Source organism: Callorhinchus milii, unplaced genomic scaffold (genome assembly GCF_018977255.1).
Source record: "Callorhinchus milii isolate IMCB2004 unplaced genomic scaffold, IMCB_Cmil_1.0 Scaffold3, whole genome shotgun sequence".
Taxonomy (NCBI): domain Eukaryota; kingdom Metazoa; phylum Chordata; class Chondrichthyes; order Chimaeriformes; family Callorhinchidae; genus Callorhinchus; species Callorhinchus milii.
Window position 1 is genome coordinate 93,362,008 of NW_024704744.1, and position 24,899 is coordinate 93,386,906.

Consider the following 24,899-nt stretch of genomic DNA (forward strand, 5'->3'; position numbering starts at 1 on the left):
AGGATCCGATATGGAATCTAGATTTCAGTGAAATCACTCACAAACCATTTAACATGCCTTAAACACTGTGTATACCTTAAGCAAAATTGCCATCCATGTGCTTTGAGCTTGTTTAGGTCCTAGATCATCAACGATAGGCGGTCGCCCCCCCCAAAAAAAAAATATGCCCATGACACTCGCAAGACATTTCCGATGAGGTATGAATCATGTCTCTACATCAATCGGTTATTGCTGGACAGACACACAGACAGACATTTTGTCTTTATTAGTATAAAGTACTCAACTTTGTATAGAGAGCATGTGTGGAGATCTACAATCCTGCTGTTGCATTGGTCACTGGATATCACTGCTTTTTTCTTTTTAAATAAAAATTGTGTGTGTGTATATGATAGATTGGGGTGGGTGGTGGGGGGAGATCTATCGGCAATAAAAATGCATGATTTTCTTCCCTTCCCTCTTAACTCTAGGAGGAGCTTTGGGACACTGCCCTGCGTGAGGGGCTCTATACGAATGCAAGTTGTTGTTAACTTTCTTCCCTTGTATTTCTCCAGTAGGTACTATATGGGTCATGTTGCATTGTGTCACAAGTGCTGGCAATCCTCCAGCATCTATTTCTCCTGTGTGTCTATGGGTTGGCTGTGCTTAGTAGTGGTACAGTGAAGTGCATATGAATGACTCCCTCCCCATATGTGACTGTTTTATTCCTCTCTCATCATCTTTCAGGATGGTCCACAAAAGAAAAAGAGAAGATCAGAAAATGTGCACAGTAGTCCAGAGTTGGACCTGTTAGCTATCGGCACAGCAGTCGGCAGCATCTTACTGTACAGCACAGTGAAGGGAGAACTCCAGAACAAGCTGGTAAGCGGTTTCTTTTTCGATAAGACAATCTTTTGCAACTTGTTTACTTTTATCCTGTGGGAAATGAGTGAGTGGCTTGGCTCGGATGTTTTCTTGCATCTTTTAAGGAGAACTAGTGTGAGGAGAAAATTGTGCAGCAACAACGTTTTTTTTAAAAAAAAAATCCAATCACATGAATTGCATTATGAAATGCAGTGGAATGCTGTGTATCTGAGCCCCAATTTCCATCTTGACCGGTTGTCTGAACTGGCTGGTCCTCTCTACATGCATCCCTTTGTTCATATAGCACATCAGTTTTGGACGGGGTTTATGACAATGTGCTAAGGCAACAGGTTTAATATACAATCACATATCTGAATTACTCACTTTATATTAACGGTCTTTGTTTACTGTGCCATTGAATGGCATTTACAGTAAAAATCGGTCTTGTAAAACTTAATTTGGGGAGTTCGATCGCTGCATAAGCTTAGTGCTTGTTTCAGTTACATTTTGCCTATGAGCATTGCAAAAAAACGAATTTGAATATTGCTCCCAATGCATGTTTGTAATTCACACGCGTTTAGTGGTTGGTAAGTTTGAAATTGTTGCTCTATCAAGCTTATCCTTTCTTTATAAAATACTGCTAGGATGGCGGACATGTCAGTAAAGTGAACTGTATACAGTGGCATCAAGAGAACGGTCATCTATACAGTTGCTCAGATGACGGACACATAGCGGAATGGAACGCACGAACAGGGAAAGTGAAATGGTTAGTAGAAGGTTCTACTTTTTCAGATGATGATGTGTAATCGATTTGAAGAGCCTCGCGCTCGTTTTCAAATCCTTTCATACCCTGGCCCCTCCTTACCTCTTGCCTGCTTACTCCCCATACCCACTGCCTCTGCTCGACTGGCTCCCTCGTGCCCTCCGTTCCACCATTGGTGGCTGCACTTTCAGCCACTATGCCTCGAAACTCTGGAATGTTCTTCCTCTATCCCCCTGCCTTGCTCCTTTCTTCCCCATATTCAGATTGTGCCTGAAGACCTTCCTCTTCGACCGTGCCTATATCACCCCCCCCTGGCTCAGCGTCATGCTACGCTACCCTGTTTGAGGGGTGTTATATAAATAGAATTTTTTGTTGTCATTGAACTTGCCTTGTTTACTGCCTCCTGTCAGCCATGTGATTTGATTTTGGGGCACCTTTCTATAAGGTGCTTCATTTAACAGTTGTTCTCCAGCTTGGAATAGAATGCAGGTCGAATGAATTTTAACTCCATGACTCAACTGAATATTTGCTTTGAAGATTATTGCTGTAACCATTATATTTTCTGACTCCCCTGCTTCACCGCCTTTAATCTTTAACGTTTCAAACTTACAGCTAGTACCTAACAAAGTACATTGACTTAAAGCTCTTTTCTGGGTTTTGTGAGTTTTACAACTGCCTGTTATTCTGTAAACAAAAGTACATTACATTTATCAACTCAATGTAGGCATTTTACACCACTTGAAAGAAAAGTTGGACTGTTTGAGGCTCTTATCCCATCATGAATTTAGATATTCTAAGATGGCAATTTTGTACCAGTCTCTAATGTAGTGTTATGAAATGTGATTTTTTTAATATTGTAAACATTTAGGCTCTTAGCAGAATGTGAATAGCAATAAAGCTTGGCCATATTTATCCCAAACTATTGAGAGCTGAAAGATTATAGTCTTTTCATCTTGAAGTCTGAAGCCATTAAAGGAGCCTTTTTATTCCCTTGTGATTCACAATTTATTTGTGTTGGAGGGGTGGTTACACCACTATCAGCAACTGAATTATCTTGATTCAAGTGCCTGACTGTGTGTGAACCTGCACTGAGAAACTATGCAACTGTGAAGAACTTCACAGTTAAGTCTCGTGACCACGACTGTTTGTGGGACATTGCTGTGCGCAAATTAGCTGTCGCGTTCCGCCCACGAAATGTTTGGTGAATTCACTTTACAGTATATTCTGTGAAGCGCTTTGAGACGTCTCTAAGATGTGATAAGGTGCTATATTAAATGCAAGGAATATGTTCTCATACAATATAAACTCTAGAAATAGATAAATGTGGAAAACACTTTCTTTTGCTCCTTTTTGCTTGTTCCTCCTCTGTAGCTGAAAGATACTAAGAGTAGTTGTAGAGCCCATTTGCTGCCCCAGCTATGATTCCCCCTACCTCAACACAGACCAGGATGCAAACCTATGTCCATCTGATTTTACGGCTCAGTATGCAGTTCTTAACATCTTGCTGTTTGGTTCTGCGTTGTATTGTCTGTGATGAAACAAAATTGTGTGTAAAATTTGTATTGGTAGAAATAAGGGTTAATTTGGATGGTTGTGAAAGTGAAACTCAGATTGTTGGAACTACTTCAAAGGCAAGTTTGTTACAACATCATCCTGTCCCTAATGTTGCTCCAAACTTTGGGAGTTTTAGTACTGTATTTGGAACCTTTCTGGTCGGCCCATATTGCCTTGATTCACAGTTATTTATTTTCTGAAAAGTATCTGAAAGTCACTCGATGATAAGGATGTTTATCAGCATTGTGGAAGCGAACTGCTGCATATGATATTTATACAGCATTGTTAGAGAATCAAAGTTGATTGGTTGCAATGAACAGAGGGCTGCGCCAACTATAAAAAACTTGAGACTGATGGAGGAGACACTTCCTAAAGTAATACAGTGCTTAACTATATTGTTCCAAAGCAGAGCTGGTGGTAGGCCTCAATGCTGGAATATGGTCCTTTGGGTCAGTCAATTAATCTGGAGTCCTGTTTATCTGTCCAAGCATATATTAAAGATCCCACGGGACCGTTTGAAAAGAGAAGGGAATTTTTCCTGGTGTCCTGGCCAACAATCTCACAGATCAAATGATCACTCATTTATTCGCACTGATCTCGCAGTTGCCTACAAAATAATCACTGCATTTTATTATAAATCCTGTGAAGCACTTTGAGTAAATACTATAATCCTTGCAGTTGATATGGCACCTTTCACATCAGGAGGAAGTCTTGAAGCGCTTCACATCTGCAAAGTGCTATATCATATGCAAGGATCATTATAAAATCTATTATGTAATTGTAGCTTGTTTTGTTGAGGTTCAACATTTCTAGTTGGATGTTTATTCTTACAACAGAGTTATAAAACCTTGATTTGAGTGTAAATCTATCAATCAAATTGTGGATTGCCTGAGTTGTGCAGTGATGACTTCAGAAGGTTTCGCTAAGTTTCTGACAAAATCAATCAGATGACATTTCCTTGGCTGTCTGAGCACATTGCATTAGCCCACTGATTTGCTATTCGAGCTGTATGAATTGATGGTCCAATTTTAAATCGAATCCACTGAAAGGCAAATATGAATGGGAAGGTTGCACTTATTCTCCAAGAGAAAGGCAGGCTGGTGCACTATGTGTTGGGATTCTTACTTCTCCTTCCCCATCCATGGTCTGCCTAACAACGTGTCAACCAGTAACTCATCCACAATGCCCAGAGTTGGCTATCAGAAGCAGGTATTTTAATCAATTGACTTGCTAATATTTTATCTGATGAATTTTTTAAATCCCCCATCATCACCGATTGTGTATTATCTCTGGTTCTTCAAGGAGAATCAGGCTATATGGGGTTATTGCAAATTTTGGTCATTGCGGGGTTCTTCGGACTACTGTGTTGACTAAATTACAGCTTTTAAAAAGGACTTTGGTTTAATGTATTTTTTTTTAAAAAAATCCTTAACAGCAAGTGGAAAGCTGAGAAGGGCAGTGTCAGCTGTTTATGTATCAGCCCCGATGGAAAGATGTTGCTCTCGGCAGGCCGTGGCATCAAACTATGGGACTTGGAGACCAAAGAAGTGTACAAGGTGAGTGCTGTGTGTATTCAAATGGGGGTGGGTGGATGAAATGCAACTTGTATCAATCATGCTGCTTCCAGACAAATGTGGAGGCCTGTAGCTTAGTGGTTAGAGCACTCGCCTCGCAAGCGAGAGGACCTGGGTTCAATTCCCGACAGGGTGAAACGTTGGGCAACTTTCCTTACTCCACACACCTCTTGTTTACCTAGCAGTAAGTAGGAACCTGGTAGTCGATTGGTGGATCGCTTTTCCGGGGGTTAAAAAAATAATAAATTGGTCAATCAATCCATGACTGCTTGTAGGACGCTGCTGTGCGCAATTGGCTGCCACACTTCGCCCACAAACTATAGTCAGTTCACTTTACAGTATATTCTGTGAAGCGCTTTGAGCTGTCTCAAAGACATGATAAGGCGCTATATCAAATACAAGGATTATTATTATTGAATGGTGATTCTCCTTATCGCTAGCTACCCAGAGTTAAATACAATTTAGAAAACGTGCAATATACTAGTGCAAATCTCTGTCGACAATCTAAACCAGCGATTTGCCCAAGGTGTGCTATGATGACTTAATAAGGTTTCGCTATGTTTCTGAGAAAATCGGATGACACTTCCTTGGCTGTCTGAGCATATCCATTTTGGGAAAACTTGACACTCCTTGGTTGGAGATGCTACCTTTAATATTTGCGAGATAGATGGGCAAATAAATACTGACATGTTAAAATGAGACTTAAAGTAAGATCTCATGATTACGAGGTTCACAAATGCAGGGAAGTTGGCCAGTTGAGAGTTAGCCACCTCTCGGTAATCAGCACCTGTTCATTGAACTTGATCAATTAATCACTTGCAAACGTCAGGCAATGTGTGGTCCAGTAATGTTTCCTTTCCATTATCTTTCTGCAGAAATTCACAGGCCACTCGACAGCAGTCACGTCTCTCACGTTTGCAGCAATACGACCTGCCAATGACAGTCCGCCGTTTGATGGAATAACTGGGCTGTACTTCCTGTCTGGCGCTGCACATGATCGAATTCTTAATGTTTGGTGAGGCAACTTTAGTGTTTCACTATCTATCAGTTTACATATCTAGGTATGCTTTGCAATTTCCCCGGGCAGGGTTGGGCAATTTTTCTTACCTCATACGCCTCTGTTTACCTAGCAGTAAGTAGGAACCCGGTTGTTAGTCAGTTGGTGGATCGCTTTTCCGGGAGTAATAATCACTTCCTCCCTCAAAAAATAAAATAAATAATTTGGTTACTCAATCCATGACCGTTTGTGGGGCACTGCTGTGTGCATTTGGCTGCCGTGTTTCGCTAAAAAATATACAGTCAATTCACTTTAGGGTCCTGGATGAGAGCTAACTTCCTGCAGTTTAACGTCAACTACACCAAGGCCCTCCTGCTTGGCTTCAAACCTTCATACCTTGTCACTGACATCTCCCTCCATGGATGCACTCTACATCTCACTTATCCAACACGGAACCTCGATGTTCTGTTCGACCCTCAACTGTCCTTCATACTCCACATCCGTGCCATGACCAGCTCTGCCTTTTCCAACGTCCACAACATTGCTCGGCTTTGCCACTGTCTCACACTGTGGGCCGCCGAGGCCCTCATAAACACATACAGAACATCCAGACTTGACTACGCCAACTGCTTGTTTGTCGGCCTCTCCAACTCCTCCCTCCATAGGCTGTAGATCATCCAGAACTCAGCAGCCCATGTCCTCTCTCGCACCAGGCTCTGTAACCCTATCACCCTCATCCTTGCCCGACTCCACTGGCTTCCCATCACAGAGGATACAGTTCAAGATCCTGGTCCTCACCTTCAAAGCCCTCCCCCCGACCTCTCCGACCGCCTAACCCCCTACCAACCTGGCCGCTCCCTCTGCTCAGCGGGCTCCAGCCTGCTTCATGCCTCCCCTCGCCCGCCCCACCATTGGTGGGTGGGGCTTCAGTTACTCTGCCCCACCCTCTGGAACTCTATCCCGCAGTTCCTCCGCCTCATCACCTCCCTTGTCTCTTTCAAGACCCATCTCAAGACCATCCTTCGACCGTGCCATCGGTCACCCTCCTCCTCCCCCAGCCCCTCACCCTCCTCGATCCTGACCCTCAGCTTGGATCCAAAACACATTGTCCACTGCTTTGGGATGGCCGCCCGACATGAAAGGCGCTATACACTGTAACTTTGTTATATTCTGTGTCGCTGTAGACATGATAAGGTGCTACATCAATTGTAAGGGTTATTATAATGCCTTAAAAGCTCCTTTGCATTGGGATACCATTATCTGGATTACAAACTTCAACTTGCTACTTTGAGGTTTGAATTAAAAAAAATGCAACTGCAAACTAAACCAGGGATTTGTCCAAGGTGTGCTATGATGACTTAATAAGGTTTCGCTAAGTTTCTGAGAAAATCAGATGACACATCCTTGGCTGTCTGAGCATATCCATTTTGTTGTATTGTGCTCTCCTTTAGTTGCTAATTCTAGAACGGTTAGTCTACTAAAGGCCCATTGTGTATTTTAGTGCTGATCCCCCTTCCCTCCCACCACCTGGGGAAATGCCAATTTTCTGTGCTCAATTTGATTTCTTAAAGACAAACTGGTGTTTTTCGGCTGTTTCCAATGATCGAATATGAGGTGGTGGCTTTGCAGGTGATGCTCAGTTTTGTATCTTCCTTAGTCGTGTCTATACATTGGCAGCAGTTTTTGTTTTCTTTTCCAAATATACAGCTATATACAGCTTTTGTTTAAATATGTGTTTGACAGGATTTTATTTCTTATCAACAGGCAAGTACGGTCAGATGGAAAGGATAAAAATGCAGTGCTCTCCTTTACATTGACAGACGAACCTATATATGTAGATCTGTCCACTTCTGAAGACCGGGAAGACGTAAGTGGAGATGAATTATGATGCCTGTTATACAATCACAAAACACGTGAACTCTAAACCACTCTTGGAAAGGTTTCCAATGGTTCTTGAGACCCCCCACCCCCCCACCTGCCTCCACTGGATTCTGCCCTCTATGGCTAGTGAACACCGAATGTGTGCCACATTATAACCTGGGGGTGGGAGAGGGTGGGCAGTCTGTACTATAGTTGAAAGCTGAGAGACTAAATGGTCAAAGTTGACTGGCTCTTTGTTGCCATTGCTAATGTTTCCCCAGTTCATATCAGAAAGCTTGTACATTTGTGTCCAACCAACTGCTTAGCAAAAATAATCTTTCCCCAATGTCAACTCAGGTAAAGTAACCATGTTCACTTCATACTGTGGATCTACCAAGTTAATGCTACCCTTTTCACTGCAGTGTCACACTATTCTAAGATTATGTATGAAAGTTCCTGCTAAAATGAAGTCATTTGAATAAGCAAGAAATTATGCAGCAGAAAATTAATATTATTTAGAGTCTAATGGCTACATAGTGATAAAAGGATGGTTAAGTTGACCCTAAATACCCTGATGCTGTTATCCATCAGTAACTGGGAATGCACAGCATCATATTGCCTTTAGGATATAGTAGAATCTGTAAAATGAAAGAATTGTGTTTGAATTCCTAAATCTTTTCAATTTGAATCTTTCTGTGACTGTTAATCAGTACAGTCATGTGCATTAGTTTTTATTTGGGGGGGGAAAAACTTTTTGCTTTGAGTGAATGATGGATCTAATCAAAGTTCTTGCTTTTCAGCCCATGAAGCTGGCAGTTGTGTGCAGAGATGGACAAATGCATCTGTTCGAGCACATTTTAAATGGGTAAGACTTTGTTTAATTCAGAAACATTTCTCTTCCCCCATGTTGTAGTGTTTTGAGTTGTAAAGCCTGAATTTTTGCTACTCTGCACCAGCGAGCCTGTGACTCAATAAAATATTTTTAGGATTCTTGGCCTTGCTCTGGTAGCTACACAATGAATTGTTAGTCTGTTGAGTTGGAGATCATGTTAACGTTACAGACTGTTTGTAATCACATTCCAACTTCCATCAGAATGTGACCTTTGACTCTCTGTTGGGTTGACTTTTCTTCCACTGTGTGAGCCCTACATCAAAGTCTGGCTATCACTCCATTGATAAACATTGTACAGAAAAGAATGACGGCATGTTAAACTCATACCTGCATCAGTTTGCATGTAGTATTGGGTTTTACGCTAATTATGCGTATACAAATGTAAATCCCAGACTGTACCATATGCATATTCTTGCGCATAAATGCTAGCTTATTGAGTTGACACGTATGCTTTCCCTTTCGAAGGCTCTGAAGGTATGTGTCAGCCTAGCACAGGGGCGCTCTCCCCTCGGAGTCAGAAGATTGTGGGTTCAAACCCCATTTTGATGCTTGGAATCACACGTTCTAACATGACACTCAAATGTGGTGCTGGGGTGTGTTGCATTGTTCGAGGTGAAATACTTTGGTTGAGATAGTAAACCGAGAGTACTGTTTGCTTGTCAAGTGGATATTAAAGATACATGGCACTATTCGAAAAGAGATGGGAGTCCTGACTAATAACCCGCCCTCCAAATAAGATTGGTCACTCACACCGTGGCTGTTTTTTGCGGGACACTACTGTGCGCAAACTGCCTGTTATGTTTCACTCACAAAATACAGTCAAATCCACTTCACAATATATCCTGTGAAGCACTTTGAGATGTGATGAAGTGCTATATCAGATGTGAGGCTTATTATTGTCATTATCCCCAGATCATGTCAAAATCCTTGTGCAATTGTGCCCAGGGGCCTGTGTCTATGGACAATGATCTCTCTTGGTGCCTCTGCTGAGATCAGCTAACTCAGTGGTTTTAGTCAGGCACAGAATTCGTTTTCTTGATTGAATATTTCTTGATTTATGCCATAAATCAAGAAATATTCAGTCTAGAAAAACCTGGAAACCCACTCCCGATTGAACACTTACTTAGACTTACTTAGACTAGTGCTAATATTCAGGGGCTGTTTCTTCCTGGCCTCGAGGGCTGTAGGTTGGTTGGCACAATGAAAAAACTCCATTCTGGTTGTTTTTTTTTCCCCCCAAATCCTACCTAATCTCCGGGCTACCTAACCTTGGCACACACACAATGTGTGCTTGAGTTGCTTGAATCAGCTCAGTACTGGGACCCCCGACAGATTATCCTCTCCCTAGCCCTGTAGGATCGGAGACATTCCTTTTTTAAAAAAACAAACCTGTCTAACCATTGTATTATTTTAAATAGGTTCTGCAAAAAGCCTCTCTTACCAACCTGCACGGTACAGGTAGCCACATCGGGAAAGGGCACAGACACAAGACCTGTTCCTATCCTGGGAGCTGCGTTTTGTTCGGATAGGCAATCGTTACTGATAGCATACAACACCGTGTTGCATCCAATCCTAGAGAAAGTGGTAAGTAGCTGATGAGTAATGCACATTTATGACCAGGTCACCTTCCTCCATCTCCCCACTTCCTGCTCTTTCTGTAGGTTGACATGCAGACATTTTTGCACAGATCAAATTTTCAGGCTATTTTTGTTTATTTCTTTTTCAAAAAATACTTTTTTCTTACCATTTTAAAAAAAATAAAGTGGCTCCCAACTTCTAAAAGGGTATGGTGAGAGCTGGACATTATAACAAGGGTACCTGGAGACAAATTTAGAAACTAAAATGATTAGAAATGCGTTTAAAATCAAAATACAGAAAGGAAAAGTAGAACAAATTGAATTAGATGAACATCTTTACAATTAACTTGCTTGAAGTTTTATTTTCATATAGTTTTGCTGGGTTGGGTTAAGATCACAATAAAGGCTATTCTTAAAGTTTGAGTAACCTGTATACTGGAAGAGAACTTTGTTATTTGTCTTTTTTTAAAAAATAAGCTAAAAAAACAGTGTAGAACTCATCAGTCACAGAACTGTGAGCACATGAGGGTTAACTTGGATGGTGGGAAGGAAGTTTGTAAGTGAAGTTGAGTCAAGCAATCAATTTTTACTGGTTTCAGGTAAAGAGCTCAAGTAATTTTTGCTCATTTCTAGTGTGGCTGAGCATGTCCTGTTGCTTCTTGGGACAAGTTGTTCGAACAACTTATAACTGGACCTGGAGTAGAATTGTTGTTTGTGGGACCTTTCATTGACCCGAAAGTTCCCACATGTACATTTGCATCAAATGCCTTTGGTTTTTTTTTCATAGATTCATAGAATGTTACGGCACAGAAGGAGGCCATTCGGTTGTTTGGCTGGATGTTTTTATCAGCAAGGGAGTGTATTTTTGCTCTGTCCTAGTTGACTAATTAAATATTTTGACATTGCAATGTGTTTGGTGTAATAATCTGATGAATTGTACTATAAATATCTGAATACTACAGTATTTTGTTGCACAATTATGAAAGCTATCCACATTTCTCATTTTAGACGCTGAACACCACCGAACCCCATATTTGTCTGGTGAGAGATGTCCAGACACTGGTGGTACTCAGAACAGAATCGGCTGTAACTAAGGTAGGGTGAAGAATGCAACCAAAAATACCATCCTTTTTAACCTTGTGGAGTCCTGTAGCTCAGAGGTCAGAGCACTCGCCTTGCAAGCAAGAGGACGGGCAGGGCGAAACGTTGAGCAAGTTTCCTTACTCCACATGCCTCTGTTTACCCAGGGGTAAGGAGGAACTCGGTTGTTAGTTGATTGGCTGATCGCTTTTCCGGGGTTAATAATCCCTTCAAAATAATTTGGTCACACAATCCATGACTGTTTGTGGGACACTGCTGTTCGCAGGTGGCAGCTGCGTTTTGCCACAAAATATACACTCGCTTTATGGTACATTCTGTGAAGCGCTTTGAGATGTCTCGGAAGACATTATGGGGCGCTATGTCAAGTGCAAGGATTATTAAAGTGCATTATTACCCCTTTGCATTGTTGGTGTACTGTTATCTGGATTACTAACTTCAATTTACCACTCTGTGCTTTGAATTTTTCAAAAAAATGCAACTGCAAACTAAACCAGATATTTGTCCAAGGTGTGCTATGATGACTTAATAAGGTTTCGCTAAGTTTCTGAGAAAATCAGATGACACATCCTTGGCTGTCTGAGCATATCCGTTTTGTTGTATTGCGCTCTCCTTTAGTTGTTAATTCTAGAACTTTTACCCTAAAAAAGGTGGGTGATATATATTACAAAATATATATTATTATAACTCAGTATAGAACAAATAACCCATTTCTATTTTCCTAAAGTGCAAAACACCATTTTCATGAAGTATTCCATCCATATAGTGAGATGCCCAATATAATAATAATTTGACTAATAATTTATTAGCCTTGCCACGCTGTTAAGGTGTCTCAAAAGTGTTTCACTGTCATGCAGTGACGATTTGTAGGCAAACCTTATAGCAAAGCTGGAACCTGCTGTCTTCTACTTGGGAGACTCAAATCTGGAATATTGGGCTATTTAGTGATCGATTAAGCGTCAAGAGTGGCTGATACTGTTGGTTTGATACTGAATTATTTGGTACGCCACCTAACCTTCAATCACATTTGGCACTAAAAGTGAGACGTTGCTCTGAACAAATTCAGCCGCTCTGTTCTCCTACAGCCTGTTCACTTTAGAGTATATCCTTGGAGCACTTTGAGAAGTCTTCACTAAAAATCAAATGCAAGTAGTAGTATATCAGGAAGAGGGAGAAAAAGTACAAAAACATAGTCCAATATAAGTTAACCTGTGATAGTTATGAGAAAGATTGGAAGGTGTGCAGAAGTTATTCTATGAATCCTCTTCATAATTGTTTTACTTGTTTCATATTTCAGGTAAAAACACCAATAGTAAAATCTGGGGTGAAAGTGTTGGTGCCTGGTACTCCTGGGCATAATGCAGCCATTAAGTCTGTACCCATGGAATCAAAGAAGATTGAAGCTAAGAGGAAGAAGGGTGCAGATAATGAGGTATGTTACATCTGATCTGGTTTTCATCAAAGCATTTTGTGAAACTTCTACGGTATTTGGGTTGGTGTATAAAATCACATCTTAAGTAGATTACTTTTAGGAGTAATTGCTGTGTTTTGTTGGCTTTTAAAACTTTCCTATTTTCTTTGCAGTGCGCTTAAAATAAGACTCAGTATTGGAAAGAAGCACACTGAAGTTCAGTGTGATGCACAAAATATAACCTTGCAAAATGTTTGTAGTATTTGCGATTGAAGGAGGGTAAATTCAGAACTAATCTGCGGTAACACTACTTCAATGAACTTATGGCACAGGCTCCCTAAAGAGTCAGTGGAAGCAGAAAGTGTTGTTTGTTTCAAGAATAAATTAGATAGATTTCTGCTAGAAAATAATATCTCGGGATACAGTGTATAGTTGGGGACACGGCATGTCAAGCGACTGACAGGATGGTGGAAGGTGAACTAGATGGACCTCGGTCTTTTGCCCAGCAAATTCTTATGTTCTCAATTTGGGGTTAGGTGGGTGTGTAGTAGAAGCAGCAGCTATCTGAACGTTCGTTGATGAACTACCTTATTTGGCTTGTAGCTAGTTGAAACATTGATCTTTAACCTTAGCTTTAAATTTGTAGTGTAAATTAAATTAAATGTAATTTTTTGTTGTTAACTGGGTGTGAGAAGGTAACATTTGAGTGTAATTTCAGTTGTTCTGTCCCTTTTGTTTCAGTTGAGTATTGAGGAGCGTCTTTGTACCATGGATATCGAGACGATGAAAGTGAAGAATAAACCCGGTGTGCCTCAGGCAGATAGCTTTGCTGTGCTGCTCGTACAGGGGTTGGAGAGCAACGACGCTAACATTCTAAATGTAAGACATCAAATGTGTGCACACTGTCAGAATAAACAAACACAGTGTTTGCTGACAGATATGTGGTTCAGTCAACTTCAAAAGACTTCCCCTTGTGTGTTCCTCTTTCTCCCTGCGCACCCCTCCTTGCATTTCCTGAGAGGGGCTGTGCTTCCTGAGCACAATTGTACTGCCTCCGCCGTTGCTGTGGCTCTTCATGATTTAGTTTTGGTTTAAATTCCCAACAATTTGTTGAATGTTGCTGGCAAATTGCCTACTAAGTACTCCACAGGGGGGCGCCATTGCAGCAGCAATCGTAACTCCTGGTACATGACGTCAAAATGAGTGCAATGCACCCATCTTAACATGCTTTATACATAGAGACATATATTTTATACTAAAATATATGTTTTATTATTTATATGATTAATTCATGGTTTATTTTGCACTTAAGAAGAGCACAAGCCTTTTAGTGACATGGAAACATAGGAATACTTTGGATACACCCAACAGCTTGCATTTATTAAAACAAGCTTCATTCGTGGTTTATTTTGCACCTAAAAGGAACACAAGCCTGTTAGAGACACAGAAATGGGTGCTTGACTCAGCTGCTCAGCTCCATAAACTGTAAAATAACAGTTAAACGATTTACATGGTTTGTCCCAGTCCACAGCAGAGACCATTCTGTTGTTATTGTGAACTTGCTAAGTCTAGAAGAGTGAATGCTTTTTGATGACAGCATTGTTCTTGTTCATTACAGCTCTGCATGTAGAGAGCTCCGTGTGCAATCTTTGCAAAGTTTTGTGCAGCAATCAAATTGAAGTTGTACATTGGGGCTGTTGTGTTGCATCTGTGGTCAGTGGCTGCTCATAATTACTGAGGATTCCGTCCAGTGATATTGGAGTTTTATTTTCTAAAGTCCCTGTTCTGGAAATGTGTATTCACGGAATATATATTATGCGCTTGTGTCTACATAATATATATATATTCAGTCATTCTCATGTGTTGACGACACTAGCAATAAATGAAGATAAAATATTAATCTTAATGTGTTTTTTTTAAATAGAAAGTGCTTCAGACAAAGAAAGATTTTGTGATCAAGAATACCATTGCCAGGTTACCTATTTCTTCAGTGATTCCATTGGTTCAGGAGGTATGATGCGTGTTTTAAGCCGACGGTGCCTTTATTTTTCTTACCAAGGTGGGAGGAATAATGTTCATGGCCAAGCCAAGACGACTGCTACTTTTCCACTAACAATGGGAGGAGTGGGGAATCCTGTCTGTTCTGCAGTTATATAATAGTCATGTTATTTGGTGCCATTAAAACTCTGGGTGAGCTCATCTTTTTTTTTGCCTCTCCTGGCATACTATCAGAGTGATCATGTATCTCAAATTGCGTGATGTTATTCCAGTAAAACTCACATAAGTTGTGTCAGTAGGGACCATAACATTTAAGATGACTTGCACAAAGTCCAAATTGTAGAAAAGAAGATTTATCAATAATCAAATAATGGAAGGTAGGGGAGCAGGGTTTCGAGTTAGGAGTTGATTAATAGAAGAAGTGCAAATAAATTTTATGTGGTTTTTGATAGGAAATTAAATGGGACTCGGGTGAATGTACGACTTAGGTGGCGATTATACGATTTATAAAGAGAGGGCTTAGCGGGTTTTACTGTGCATCAAATAAAATAACTTTTGTCTCAAAGCCTGAATATGAAGTTGGGATATTTCTTTTTTTTGTCAGTTGGGTATTTGACCCAGGGAAAACTCATTGCCATCAAACTTTTTTTGTTTCCAGATCACAAGGAGATTACAAGGACACCCTTTTAAGTAAGATTTCTATCTTGTAGATTAATTCTTCAACCTTGCAATGCGACATCTAAAAAAATCTAATTTAAAAACCTGTATTACTGGTGGTCAAATTGCTGCCTATGCTCTTCACAAACAAACTTTAGTGCCGTATCTTTTGCTACCGTTGGGTGGCTCAGTCACAAGCTTCTCGTTATGGCAATGTTTACAGAATTGGGTTTGTTTAATAGCAGAATTCCACTCCAGCTTTCCAAATGTAATAATGCTTTATAGTTTCATTTGATTTTGTACCTTATTACGTTAGTGTCTCAAAAGTACAAAGGGGTTTTCTGTAAAGTGTAGTGTGTTTGTAGGCGAACACAATAGCCATTTGTGCATGCAGTATCCCATAAACCACCATGAAATGAATAACCACTTTTATTTTATCTGGGCGATTGTTGACCAGCGCACCAAGATAAATTCTTGTTGAGCAGTGTCTTTAAGTCTTTAACATCCACGTGAACAGGCAGACTTGACCTAGATTTATTGTCTGTACGAATCCAGCACTGTATTGGAGTCAGCCTGGAATATGAGCTCAAAGGCTCAACATGGGGCTTGAACTCACAAGAGGTGAGAATGTTACCAGCTGAGCTTGGATGACACCTCGCTAAAATAAAACCATCTCAAGTTGGGTGTTTCCTCTGACCCCATGCCAAGAAATCCAATAAGGGGTGAATAATACGTAAATGCATTTTTGCATGAATAACACCGTTTGAAAGGGAAACACTTGAGGAGAAATGTAATAGATATGGGCAGATTGGTGTGTAAAGCACGGGAATGCGATTTTAATAGATAGTTGTGGTGGAGCTAATACCAGAATAGACAAGACTGGCAGTAAATAGTTTGCCGATTTGACATCTGTTTTAACGTTTGCTCATTTTTTTCTTTCTCCTTTTATCAACCAGTGCTATATTGATGGTTAAGTGGCTAAAGACTGTCTTCACCCACCATGCATCTTATCTCTCAACAGTAAGTACCTCTATAGTAATAATAATAATCCTTGCATTTGTTTTAGCCCCTTAGCACGTCTTCAAGACGTCTCAAAGCACTTCACAGAATATACAGTAAAGTGAATTGGACTATATTTTGTGGGCGAAATGCGGCAGCCAATTGTGTATAGCAGCGTCCCACAAACAGTCGTGGATTGAGTGTCCAAATTATTATTATTATTAAGGAGTGCACCTGAACTTGTAAATGTTTAGCACAAAACTATAGTGCAACTCTGACCTACACAGAATGTCTAGTGCTATTAAACCTTGTAGATGTTGTTGTACACCCATAACACCAGTGTTAGATTTCAAGAACCTCACACTTGCATTCAATCTCTCCCTGGCACCTCTCTGCGTGAGGAGGCGCTGTATAAATACAAGTTGTTTTTGTTGCAAACTTGTCTGTTCTGGTATTGGTTGAGCGATTAGAGTTTCCATATTCTCTGTTGAAGTAAGGCAGCTGGGAGAGTGTAACCACTTACGTTCTTACAGATTGTCTAAATTTCTACAATAATTAGAATTGGTATTTAGACTTTAATCTCAATTTTTGGGGGCCTGGGATTCTCTGAACTGCCTAAAATTTCAAGAGGAATAATATTTTAATGCTGCAGTTGTCTTGTTAGTAGCATGAAGTAGGTGTAGGCTTTTTAACATAGAATCATAGAATTGTACAGCACAAAAAGAGGCCATTGCTTTAACACTAGCAATTGAAAATCATCATGTTCATTGTTTGCACCCTTCACAGTTGCCAGACCTTGTGCCACAGCTAGGGGTCCTGTATCAGCTGGTGGAGAGCCGAGTGAAGACATTGCAGAAACTTTCTCGACTGCACGGCAAGCTTTACCTATTGGTAACCCAGGTAAGGGAAACACTGCCTATTTTCAAGAAAAGATATTGAATAAGTGAATGGGTTGAGCAGACTACTTCTGGAGCTCGTTTGAACAATTGTGTGGTTTAAAAATGATTTAGGGGATATGGCAGCGCTGGGTTTATTTATATTTATTTTAGATAAGGCAGATAGGGGGGGGGGTAATGTCTTCTGTTCCTATTTGTGTGCGTCAGAAAGAAACTTTTAATTCACTGAGACTCCTGATATCCTGAATACAGTTAAGCCCTTCCTTTATTTCCCTAGAGCATTTTGTCCCTTGACTTGAGCATTGCTCTGCTGCTGGGAGGTGGGATGCATTGTTACTGTGAGCACAGGGTGACTTAGCTGTGAGCTTTTACATCCTCCTACATTCGGAGAGCCTAGATTTCTAATGTGATGCTTTGTTCTGCCTGTTATATACAACCTATAATGGAAACATAGCTTTTCCTGAGAAGGATGTCAGGATTTAGGAGGAATTACTTCACACAGAAGGTAGTGAGGTTGTGGAACTCGCTGCTTGAAGCGGTGGTTATCAAATGGTACAGATGCGTTCAAGAGGCAGCTTGTCGTTTGCGTGAGAGAGAGGTGTAGAAGTGTATGGAACGGGGTAAGGAGCGGGTGAAGACTCGTGTGGAGTATAAGCACTGGCTCAAACTGGTTAGGCCGTGTGGCCTGTTTTCATGCTGTACGTTCTTTGTGATTCCACTGTTTACTGTGCTTTGAAATTGACACTGATTTGATTTAGGTCGCAGCTTCAGAGACGATGCGAAATGTAAAGGACATGAACCAAACTGCTAAGCTTGTGTACGAAGAAGGTAAGCGTTCATCCTAAGATGTTTTTTCCTGCACCCGGGTATGTCTTGGGTGTATGCACCCTGGCTATCAAGGCGTGGTCACTGCGGCTGGCAGGAGATCATAATGAGCACCACCTTGCCGGTTTTAAATGCGATGTTAAAGTGTGGAGAATATTTTGGCGACCGGCGTCTTCACTTCATAGGAGTGGGTACCTCGAGCTATAGGGAGCTGAGCTCCCGCCCAATCTATCTACAGCTCACTTCTTTGACGAGAGTTGGGAGGGGCAAGCCCTGAGCTTTAAGGAAAACCACTATCAGTCCTCTGAGCAGCCCCAACGCATACCCCCCCCCCCCATGGGCTCTTGCCCCTCTCCCAACTTGGCGGCGAAATAATGAAGAAAGCAGGACCGCCTAAACCGCGCTTTTAAAAGAGTTTTTTGACTCTGCGAGCTGAGAGATTTCATCAAAGTACAAAATACTAGAAATGTAAATGCGGTTGTGGTGGTTAAAGGAGACTTGCTAGCATTTTAGAGGTGGCCCTTTCACCTCGTGCATTTCCAACAGTCAGCTTTCCTGTTTTGTGATCAGTGGTGTTGAAGTTAGATGTGTGAAAATGGCCGGAGTGGGGATGTAAAGCCACTTTGGGATTAGTCTGGAGACCGCAAAGACGTAAACGCATCTATTGACAGCCCTGGAGTGCAGTACCGTGACTTTCTGGGTTTCTTATCTGAGATGCGAGATGAAAGTTCCTCGCGCTTTCGGCCTGCACCTCTTGTAGCAGCTCAGATTGAATAGAGGAATACACACTAGCCTTGTAACATGTTTATAATACACTCTGCACCTCAGTTGGGTCAAGTGTCAGATTGTATGATTTCTTATTGCTATAAATTACAACAAAAGTCTCTTGTTGGCTCTTATTCAGACATGTCTTATTGATTCCAAATTTGATCCCAATTGGTTTACGGTTGTAACAACCTATTTGCGTGGGGAGTGACACTGATGCCATGAAAACTTGTTTAGTCGGGGGAAATGGAAGGTTCAGTGATGTCTTCAAGTCTTGTTGCTAATTGGTTAATTCTTCCCTCGCAGAATCTTCAGAGGAAGAAAATTCAGAAGATGAGCTAATGCCTGAACAAAAATCTGATGTATGTAAAACAATCATTTCCAGCCATTAAGGCAGAAACGTGACTTCTGTAGATGTTTTAATATTGTAATCCGACACTGGAAACGTGGTGAGCATTGGGAAATGGAGGAGCACTTTCCCATTTCATGTACCCAGCGTCACTATCAAGAATGAGCTGATCAGGTGCTGCTCAGCCAGCTAGAAAGTAAAGCTCTCTCCCTCTCCTCTGTCTCAGTAAAAGGCTGTGACCCAGCCTCAGAAGGATAATTACCTACTGTACCCAAGCGATATTGCTGTGAAATGTAGTGACTGTTTTTTGTAGGGAATCACAGCAAAAACGACAACAACTTGCATTTCTATAGTGCCTCTCACCCAGGGTAGCATCCCAGAGCGCTTAAGGTATCCCAGCAGGTATCCTTGTACCAACAAGTTCTCAAACCAGCTGGGCAATGGCCAAGTTCTTCTGGGGAATTGTTTTTGCTACGAGAGTTTCTCCCTTGGTCAGTCGTCACATGGGATCTTTAACAACCACCTGAAGAACAGGCAGCTTTAGTATTTGATCCAAAAGACAGCACTAGGGTATCAGTCCAAGACTGATCTCAAGTCCTGACCTAATACTTGAACCCACAACCTTCTAACTCAGAAGTAAGTGCTGCCAACTGTGCCAAGCTTAACCCTGAATGAGATTATGGTATAATGACAAAAAATATTTTTTTTGCAAATGTCCGGTTTTCAAGTTGTAGTTGATAACTGCTTCCCATTGATGTGAGCCTGTGAGCTCCTGAATTCTACAATTACAGTGGAGCGTGTGGGGGAGAGAAGGAGATGGTTGTGGTCAAAGCTGAAACGAATGGGAAGGAAATAAAAGAGCTACAGATTACTATACTGTATTTAGGATAGCACTGCCTGCCTCCATGCCCTTGCACCTCCCTATCTATCCGATTTGCTTAATGCCCCCCCCCCCCCCCCACTCCACCACCCGGAGGGGTCAGACTCCGCCACTGTCGAGCGCTCTGGGACACTACCGCTCGTGAAGGGCACTATATAAATGCAATTAGTTGTTGTTGCTTAAGTCTTCCTGAGAGAGTGGCTAAAAAGAAATTCAGACCTTTTATTGAATGGCATGGCTGGAGAAGTGGATGGTGAGTGAAGGATTTATTTTGAGGGGAGTAAACAGAAAGTGGGTGTGCACCTATTGACAGCCCAGCAGTCCAGTAATGTGATTTTCTTGGGTTTCTACATTGAGGTGCAAGATTAAGGTATTCCTCGCGCTTTCTTCCTGTTCCCCTCGTAACAGTTCAGATTGAATAGAGGAATACATACCAGTCATATAACGTGTCAGTCTTGTGATGTAAGTTGTGTAATGTCAAAGGCATTTCTAATTACATGTTCTGACTGGCTAACTGTACCCATCTGTTACTTGCTGTGTTTTCTGTCCCAACACGTTTGTCATTTCAGAATTCTGTTTCTGTTGCCTGTGTTTTATTGTCGGGGAGGAAAAAATTCAGAGTCCAGCGCTTGACAAGAGAAATGGTGAAGCTGTAGCGTCACAAGACTGACTAATGAATTTGCTCTCTGTGTTGTGATAGTGCTGAAGAACATCACTCCTCTATCCCTGCCCATCTGATGTCTCACGAGGCCGAATGAAATAATTGGGACTTTAATTTTTTTTAAAAATATTGGGATATATTTTTAAATGGTTCGAAGGCGTAATAGTCCCTCAAAATAAATTTTTCGCTCAATTTATGGGACTGTTTGTGGGACATGCTGCACGCAATTGGCTGTGTTTTGCCCACAAAGTACATTATTCAATCCATTTTACAATCTATTCTGTGAAGTGCTTTGAGATGACTCAACGGCAGGACCCGACTGCCTCTCCTCCAGCACCGAAAGTGGAGGTTTATGCTAGTTTTGAATCGGATGTTTATGGGCATTTATTGCATTTAATCAATTGTCAGCAGCGAGTTATGTGACATTTTGACGGCTGTAAACAATGAAAATTCATGTAATGGGTTGAGTACAAGTAATTGGAATGTTTGAGCCTCCTCCCCCTTCGCCCCCAACTAAAATATATTCCCCAGTAGATTTTTGGTTTACCCTTAAATTTGTGGACTGTGAATTGGAACAAAATGGTTTCTTTTCAGGTTTAAGCTGCTGTACAATCTCAGTTTTTCCTTACTCAACTGGTTCAAGTAAGTGTGTGTCTCAACCCTTCTCTCCCCCCCACCACCCAATCCATTGAAAATACTGATCAATATCTACTGTTTCCCAATCAGGAGAACTGGGAGGAAGACGAGGAGGAGGTGAAGGAGAAAGCGAATGATTCAAAAATGCACGTCGACAAAGAAACCGATGAGGACTCTGAGGAGGACTTACACACAGAAAATGAAAGCGAAGAGGAATAAGATCAACTTTTAAGAAAAATTTGACTTCATAACTGCACACTTGGGCCAATGATTTTGACCGTCACATCTGAAATCTTACTTTTCAGATATTGTCTTTCTCTAATCTGGAGAGCAGTGGTGGGCTGGCTGACAGTCAATGGGCCCTTAAGAACTGTTCGTGCACTTTGGATTCCGAAGAATGTTTGACTATTGCTGTGCCCAGTTCACAAAACCTATTATATACAACTTCAACCATGTTTCTTATTGAAGTTCATTTTTGGAACATTTCTATATGGAGCAACTTGCTACATAGGCATTACTTGTGGTAAGAGCTTGTGACCGCTGAGGAGAGGAGAGGGTGGGGGGGGGGGGGGGGGGGGGTGGCAGTGGGGGGGAGACGAAAATATCTGGCAGGAGAGAGACCTAAATCCCAGTCCTCTGCAGAACTCTGGTCTATTCTTGTCACATGTTGGCCTGATGTGGGGACTAAAGCTGTGCAGCTGGATAAGTAGACAGTTTATGGGATTTTTCAAATCCCAAAGTTGACCAGTTTCAATTATTTCAGGTTGGTATGTTACAACATGTAGACCCGAGCCAGTTGACAAGAATTATGTACATTTGTCTATAAATCAGTGGTTTACAGCTCTGTTCTCCTTTGTAAAGTGAATAAATCTGACTCTCCTTTACAGTGGTGCGTCCTGTAGTTTTTCCTAAGTCGTCAGTGTGTTGCTCAGTCGTGTATCTATGCTGGGTAGCCAGTCACTCCAAAGAATGATGCGATTTAAAGTGTGTGGCTTTACCTGTATGCAGATTTTAGACAGCTTTGTTTAGCATGACCGTGAAAGGTTATTTTTATAAATCTGGTATTAACAGTGTTAAGAGTTGCAGGAGCTGCAGAGGAAATGTTTTCGGTACTTAAAACGAACTCAGTAGTTATCTAACCCCCCACCCCCCACTTCCTCAAATCTTAAGGAGGTATGATTTGCAAATAAATACAAAAATGTGCGATATAAATACAAGATACACGAAAACTGGCCTCCATATAGTTTCTAAAGAGGCTACAATAGTATTCTGTATTTAAATTGTAAACAATAAAAGTATAATTTTGCATAATTTTCATTTTTTGCTTGCAGCTAAACACAATAGAGCAAAGTCACTGGAAGTGACAATGAGCCTGTCCTGGGCTCGAGTCTACAATTCTGGTCACCTTGTTACAATGGCAAATGACAACAAAAATTGCATTCATATAGCGCCTTTCACATTGGGAGGACTTCCCAAGGTGCTGGACAGTGAAGGCTTTGCAACCAAGCTGGGGGTTGGATTCAATAAGGGTGGAAGTGAGTGGGAGGATGACCGAAGGCATGGTCAAAGAAAGTTTGGAGATGAGTTGAAGGAGGCGAAGGGATGGAGTCCCAGAGGCTGGGCACATAAAGGATCAAGGCCCAACTGCTGAAGGTTGAACGGATAGAGCGGGGGACATGGAGCAGACCAGTGCTCACTGAGAGGAGGGAGCGGGTAGGTTGGTAAAGTTTAGTAGGTCGCAGAGATTGTGAAGAGCAAGATCTTGGGAGAGCCAATGGACCCAGGCGAGGGTGGGGCTGATCGGTTCACGGAGCCTGGTGCAGGAGAGGACACGAAGTCTGGCGAGCAGTAGGAACATATTGCCGTTCAAGAGAAAAGCAACTAAATTGACAGTTTTTTAAACATTCCTGCATTCCTACAATACACTGCGCAGGGCCCCACATTCAGTTACGACCGATGACTATTTGGTATGTTTAACTCACCGAGAGTTTAACTGGTCTCCCATTCAGGGCTCAATCCACTGGTTAGGCACCAGCTGGAGTACTGTGTCCAATTCCGGGTGCCACACTCTAGGAAGGATGTCGGAGAGAGTGCAAAGGAGATTTACCAGAATGACAGCAGGGATGAAGGACTTCAGGTATGTGGAGAGACCAGGGAAGCTGAGATTGTTCTCCTTGGAGCAAAGTAGGTTAAGGGGCGATTTAATAGAGGTGTTCAAAATTGTGAGAGGTTTTGATAGAATAAATAAGGAGTAACTGTTTCCTCTGGCGGGCAGGTCGGTAACCGGAGGACACAGATTTAAGATAATTGGGAAAATCACCAGCTGGGAGATGAGAGTTTTTTTTTAAGCAGAGTTAAGGTCTGGAATGCACTGCCTGAAAGGTGGTTGAAGCATATTCAATAATAACTTTTAAAAGGAAATTGGATATATACTTGAAAAGGAAAAATTTGCAGGGCTATGGGGTAAGAGCGGTGGGGCGGGGGGAGTGCGACTAGTTGTAGCTCTTTTAAAGACCCAGCAAAGGCACGGTGGGCTGAATGTCCTTCTGTGCTATAATCTATGTTTCCATGACTCACAGAACCATCAAAAAACCTTTAAGTCGACTCCGCTTTTGGTCTCAGAACATGTTGAGAAGAGGAGGTGCAGTCAACTTGTGACGAGATTTTGAAAAAAAGAATGTTCAAGGATATAGTGCTCTTGCAAAGTATTAACGTAGATTAATATATTAAAATAGCTTGTTTCTTTACTTAGAAAATTATCGTTGTCACAAAAGTGTAACTGCAGTAACACTTGGAAAATAGTGTGTATGTGTAATTAATTACAATGGTCAACTGCGTTTTAAAAGAACTGCTCGGTTGTTGAGTTTGGCTTCTTAAATATTATCATTTTCCTGTCATGTGCACTTTAGTGTAATCTCTCGGACCATTTTTTTTTAATAAAGGCAGGAATCTGTTCAATATATTGATACAAATGGGTGTAGAAAATAATAATAATTCTCAATTGCTGTGCTGTGCTGCCGCATTTTACCCACAAAATTTATTCAATTCGCTTTACAGTATATTCTGTGAAGCGCTTTGAGATGTCTCGAAGACGTGATAAGGAGCTATATCAAATGCAAGGTTTATATTATTATAGATTATGGGATGCACCGTTGCTGGTAATGTTCGAGTGATTCCAGGAATGACTGGCCTCACCTGGAAAGATCTCCACAGCTTGCCATGACCTGCCATACACCCTGACCATGAGATTCATTATGAATTACGAACCTCCACTGGTCTGGTACTATTGTTCCAGGCTTTCAACCTGTGCCAATTGATCCTTTTCCAAGGGAATTTTGAAATTCCGAGCCAGTGTGTAACCTTCACATTTTGGTCAATGCTCACTCTCTTTCAATCCTTTTGGAACTCCATCCCACGTTCCCTTCGCCTCGCTCCCTCTCTTACCTTCTTCGAGGCACGTCTCAAGACGCTCCTCTTCGACCGCACCTTCAGCCACCCATCTACCCTCCCTGCCCTCCACCCCTCCTAATCCTAACCACCCCCTGCTTGGGTCCAAATCCCTGACTGTCCAGCATCTTGGGAAGTCCTCCCGACGTGAAAGGCGTTATACAAATGTAATGTATCCATTCCTTGACCAAGACAGCTGAAGGAGACTTACATCTGCTCC

General features: G+C 41.5%; 1 protein-coding gene and 6 non-coding genes across 7 annotated transcripts in view; all 7 read left to right on the plus strand.

Annotated features, from left to right (window-relative positions):
• The window catches only part of wdr43 (WD repeat domain 43), a 28,195-nt gene extending 6,409 nt beyond the window's left edge, over positions 1 to 21,786 (plus strand). Inside the window, exons 2-18 of the mRNA XM_042333305.1 lie at positions 724 to 858; positions 1,485 to 1,606; positions 4,593 to 4,713; positions 5,607 to 5,746; positions 7,493 to 7,595; positions 8,389 to 8,453; positions 9,899 to 10,064; positions 11,066 to 11,152; positions 12,453 to 12,587; positions 13,308 to 13,445; positions 14,491 to 14,577; positions 15,223 to 15,254; positions 16,178 to 16,241; positions 17,007 to 17,120; positions 17,875 to 17,944; positions 19,013 to 19,068; positions 21,323 to 21,786. Of these exons, the coding sequence (XP_042189239.1) occupies positions 724 to 858; positions 1,485 to 1,606; positions 4,593 to 4,713; positions 5,607 to 5,746; positions 7,493 to 7,595; positions 8,389 to 8,453; positions 9,899 to 10,064; positions 11,066 to 11,152; positions 12,453 to 12,587; positions 13,308 to 13,445; positions 14,491 to 14,577; positions 15,223 to 15,254; positions 16,178 to 16,241; positions 17,007 to 17,120; positions 17,875 to 17,944; positions 19,013 to 19,068; positions 21,323 to 21,451 (1,764 nt within the window). The 3' untranslated portion in view covers positions 21,452 to 21,786. The remainder of the gene's footprint in view (positions 1 to 723; positions 859 to 1,484; positions 1,607 to 4,592; positions 4,714 to 5,606; positions 5,747 to 7,492; positions 7,596 to 8,388; positions 8,454 to 9,898; positions 10,065 to 11,065; positions 11,153 to 12,452; positions 12,588 to 13,307; positions 13,446 to 14,490; positions 14,578 to 15,222; positions 15,255 to 16,177; positions 16,242 to 17,006; positions 17,121 to 17,874; positions 17,945 to 19,012; positions 19,069 to 21,322) is intronic.
• Positions 4,053 to 4,131, plus strand: LOC121848618. Its single transcript, XR_006084994.1, has one exon. It is a non-coding gene; the product is annotated as a small nucleolar RNA SNORD53/SNORD92 (small nucleolar RNA).
• Positions 5,260 to 5,334, plus strand: LOC121848615. Its single transcript, XR_006084991.1, has one exon. It is a non-coding gene; the product is annotated as a small nucleolar RNA SNORD53/SNORD92 (small nucleolar RNA).
• Positions 7,074 to 7,148, plus strand: LOC121848616. The gene has a single exon (XR_006084992.1). It is a non-coding gene; the product is annotated as a small nucleolar RNA SNORD53/SNORD92 (small nucleolar RNA).
• On the plus strand, positions 11,668 to 11,742 carry LOC121848617. The gene has a single exon (XR_006084993.1). It is a non-coding gene; the product is annotated as a small nucleolar RNA SNORD53/SNORD92 (small nucleolar RNA).
• Positions 18,597 to 18,730, plus strand: LOC121848613. The gene has a single exon (XR_006084990.1). It is a non-coding gene; the product is annotated as a small nucleolar RNA SNORA31 (small nucleolar RNA).
• Positions 20,233 to 20,369, plus strand: LOC121848612. Its single transcript, XR_006084989.1, has one exon. It is a non-coding gene; the product is annotated as a small nucleolar RNA SNORA31 (small nucleolar RNA).
• Positions 21,787 to 24,899: the final 3,113 nt, after the last annotated feature.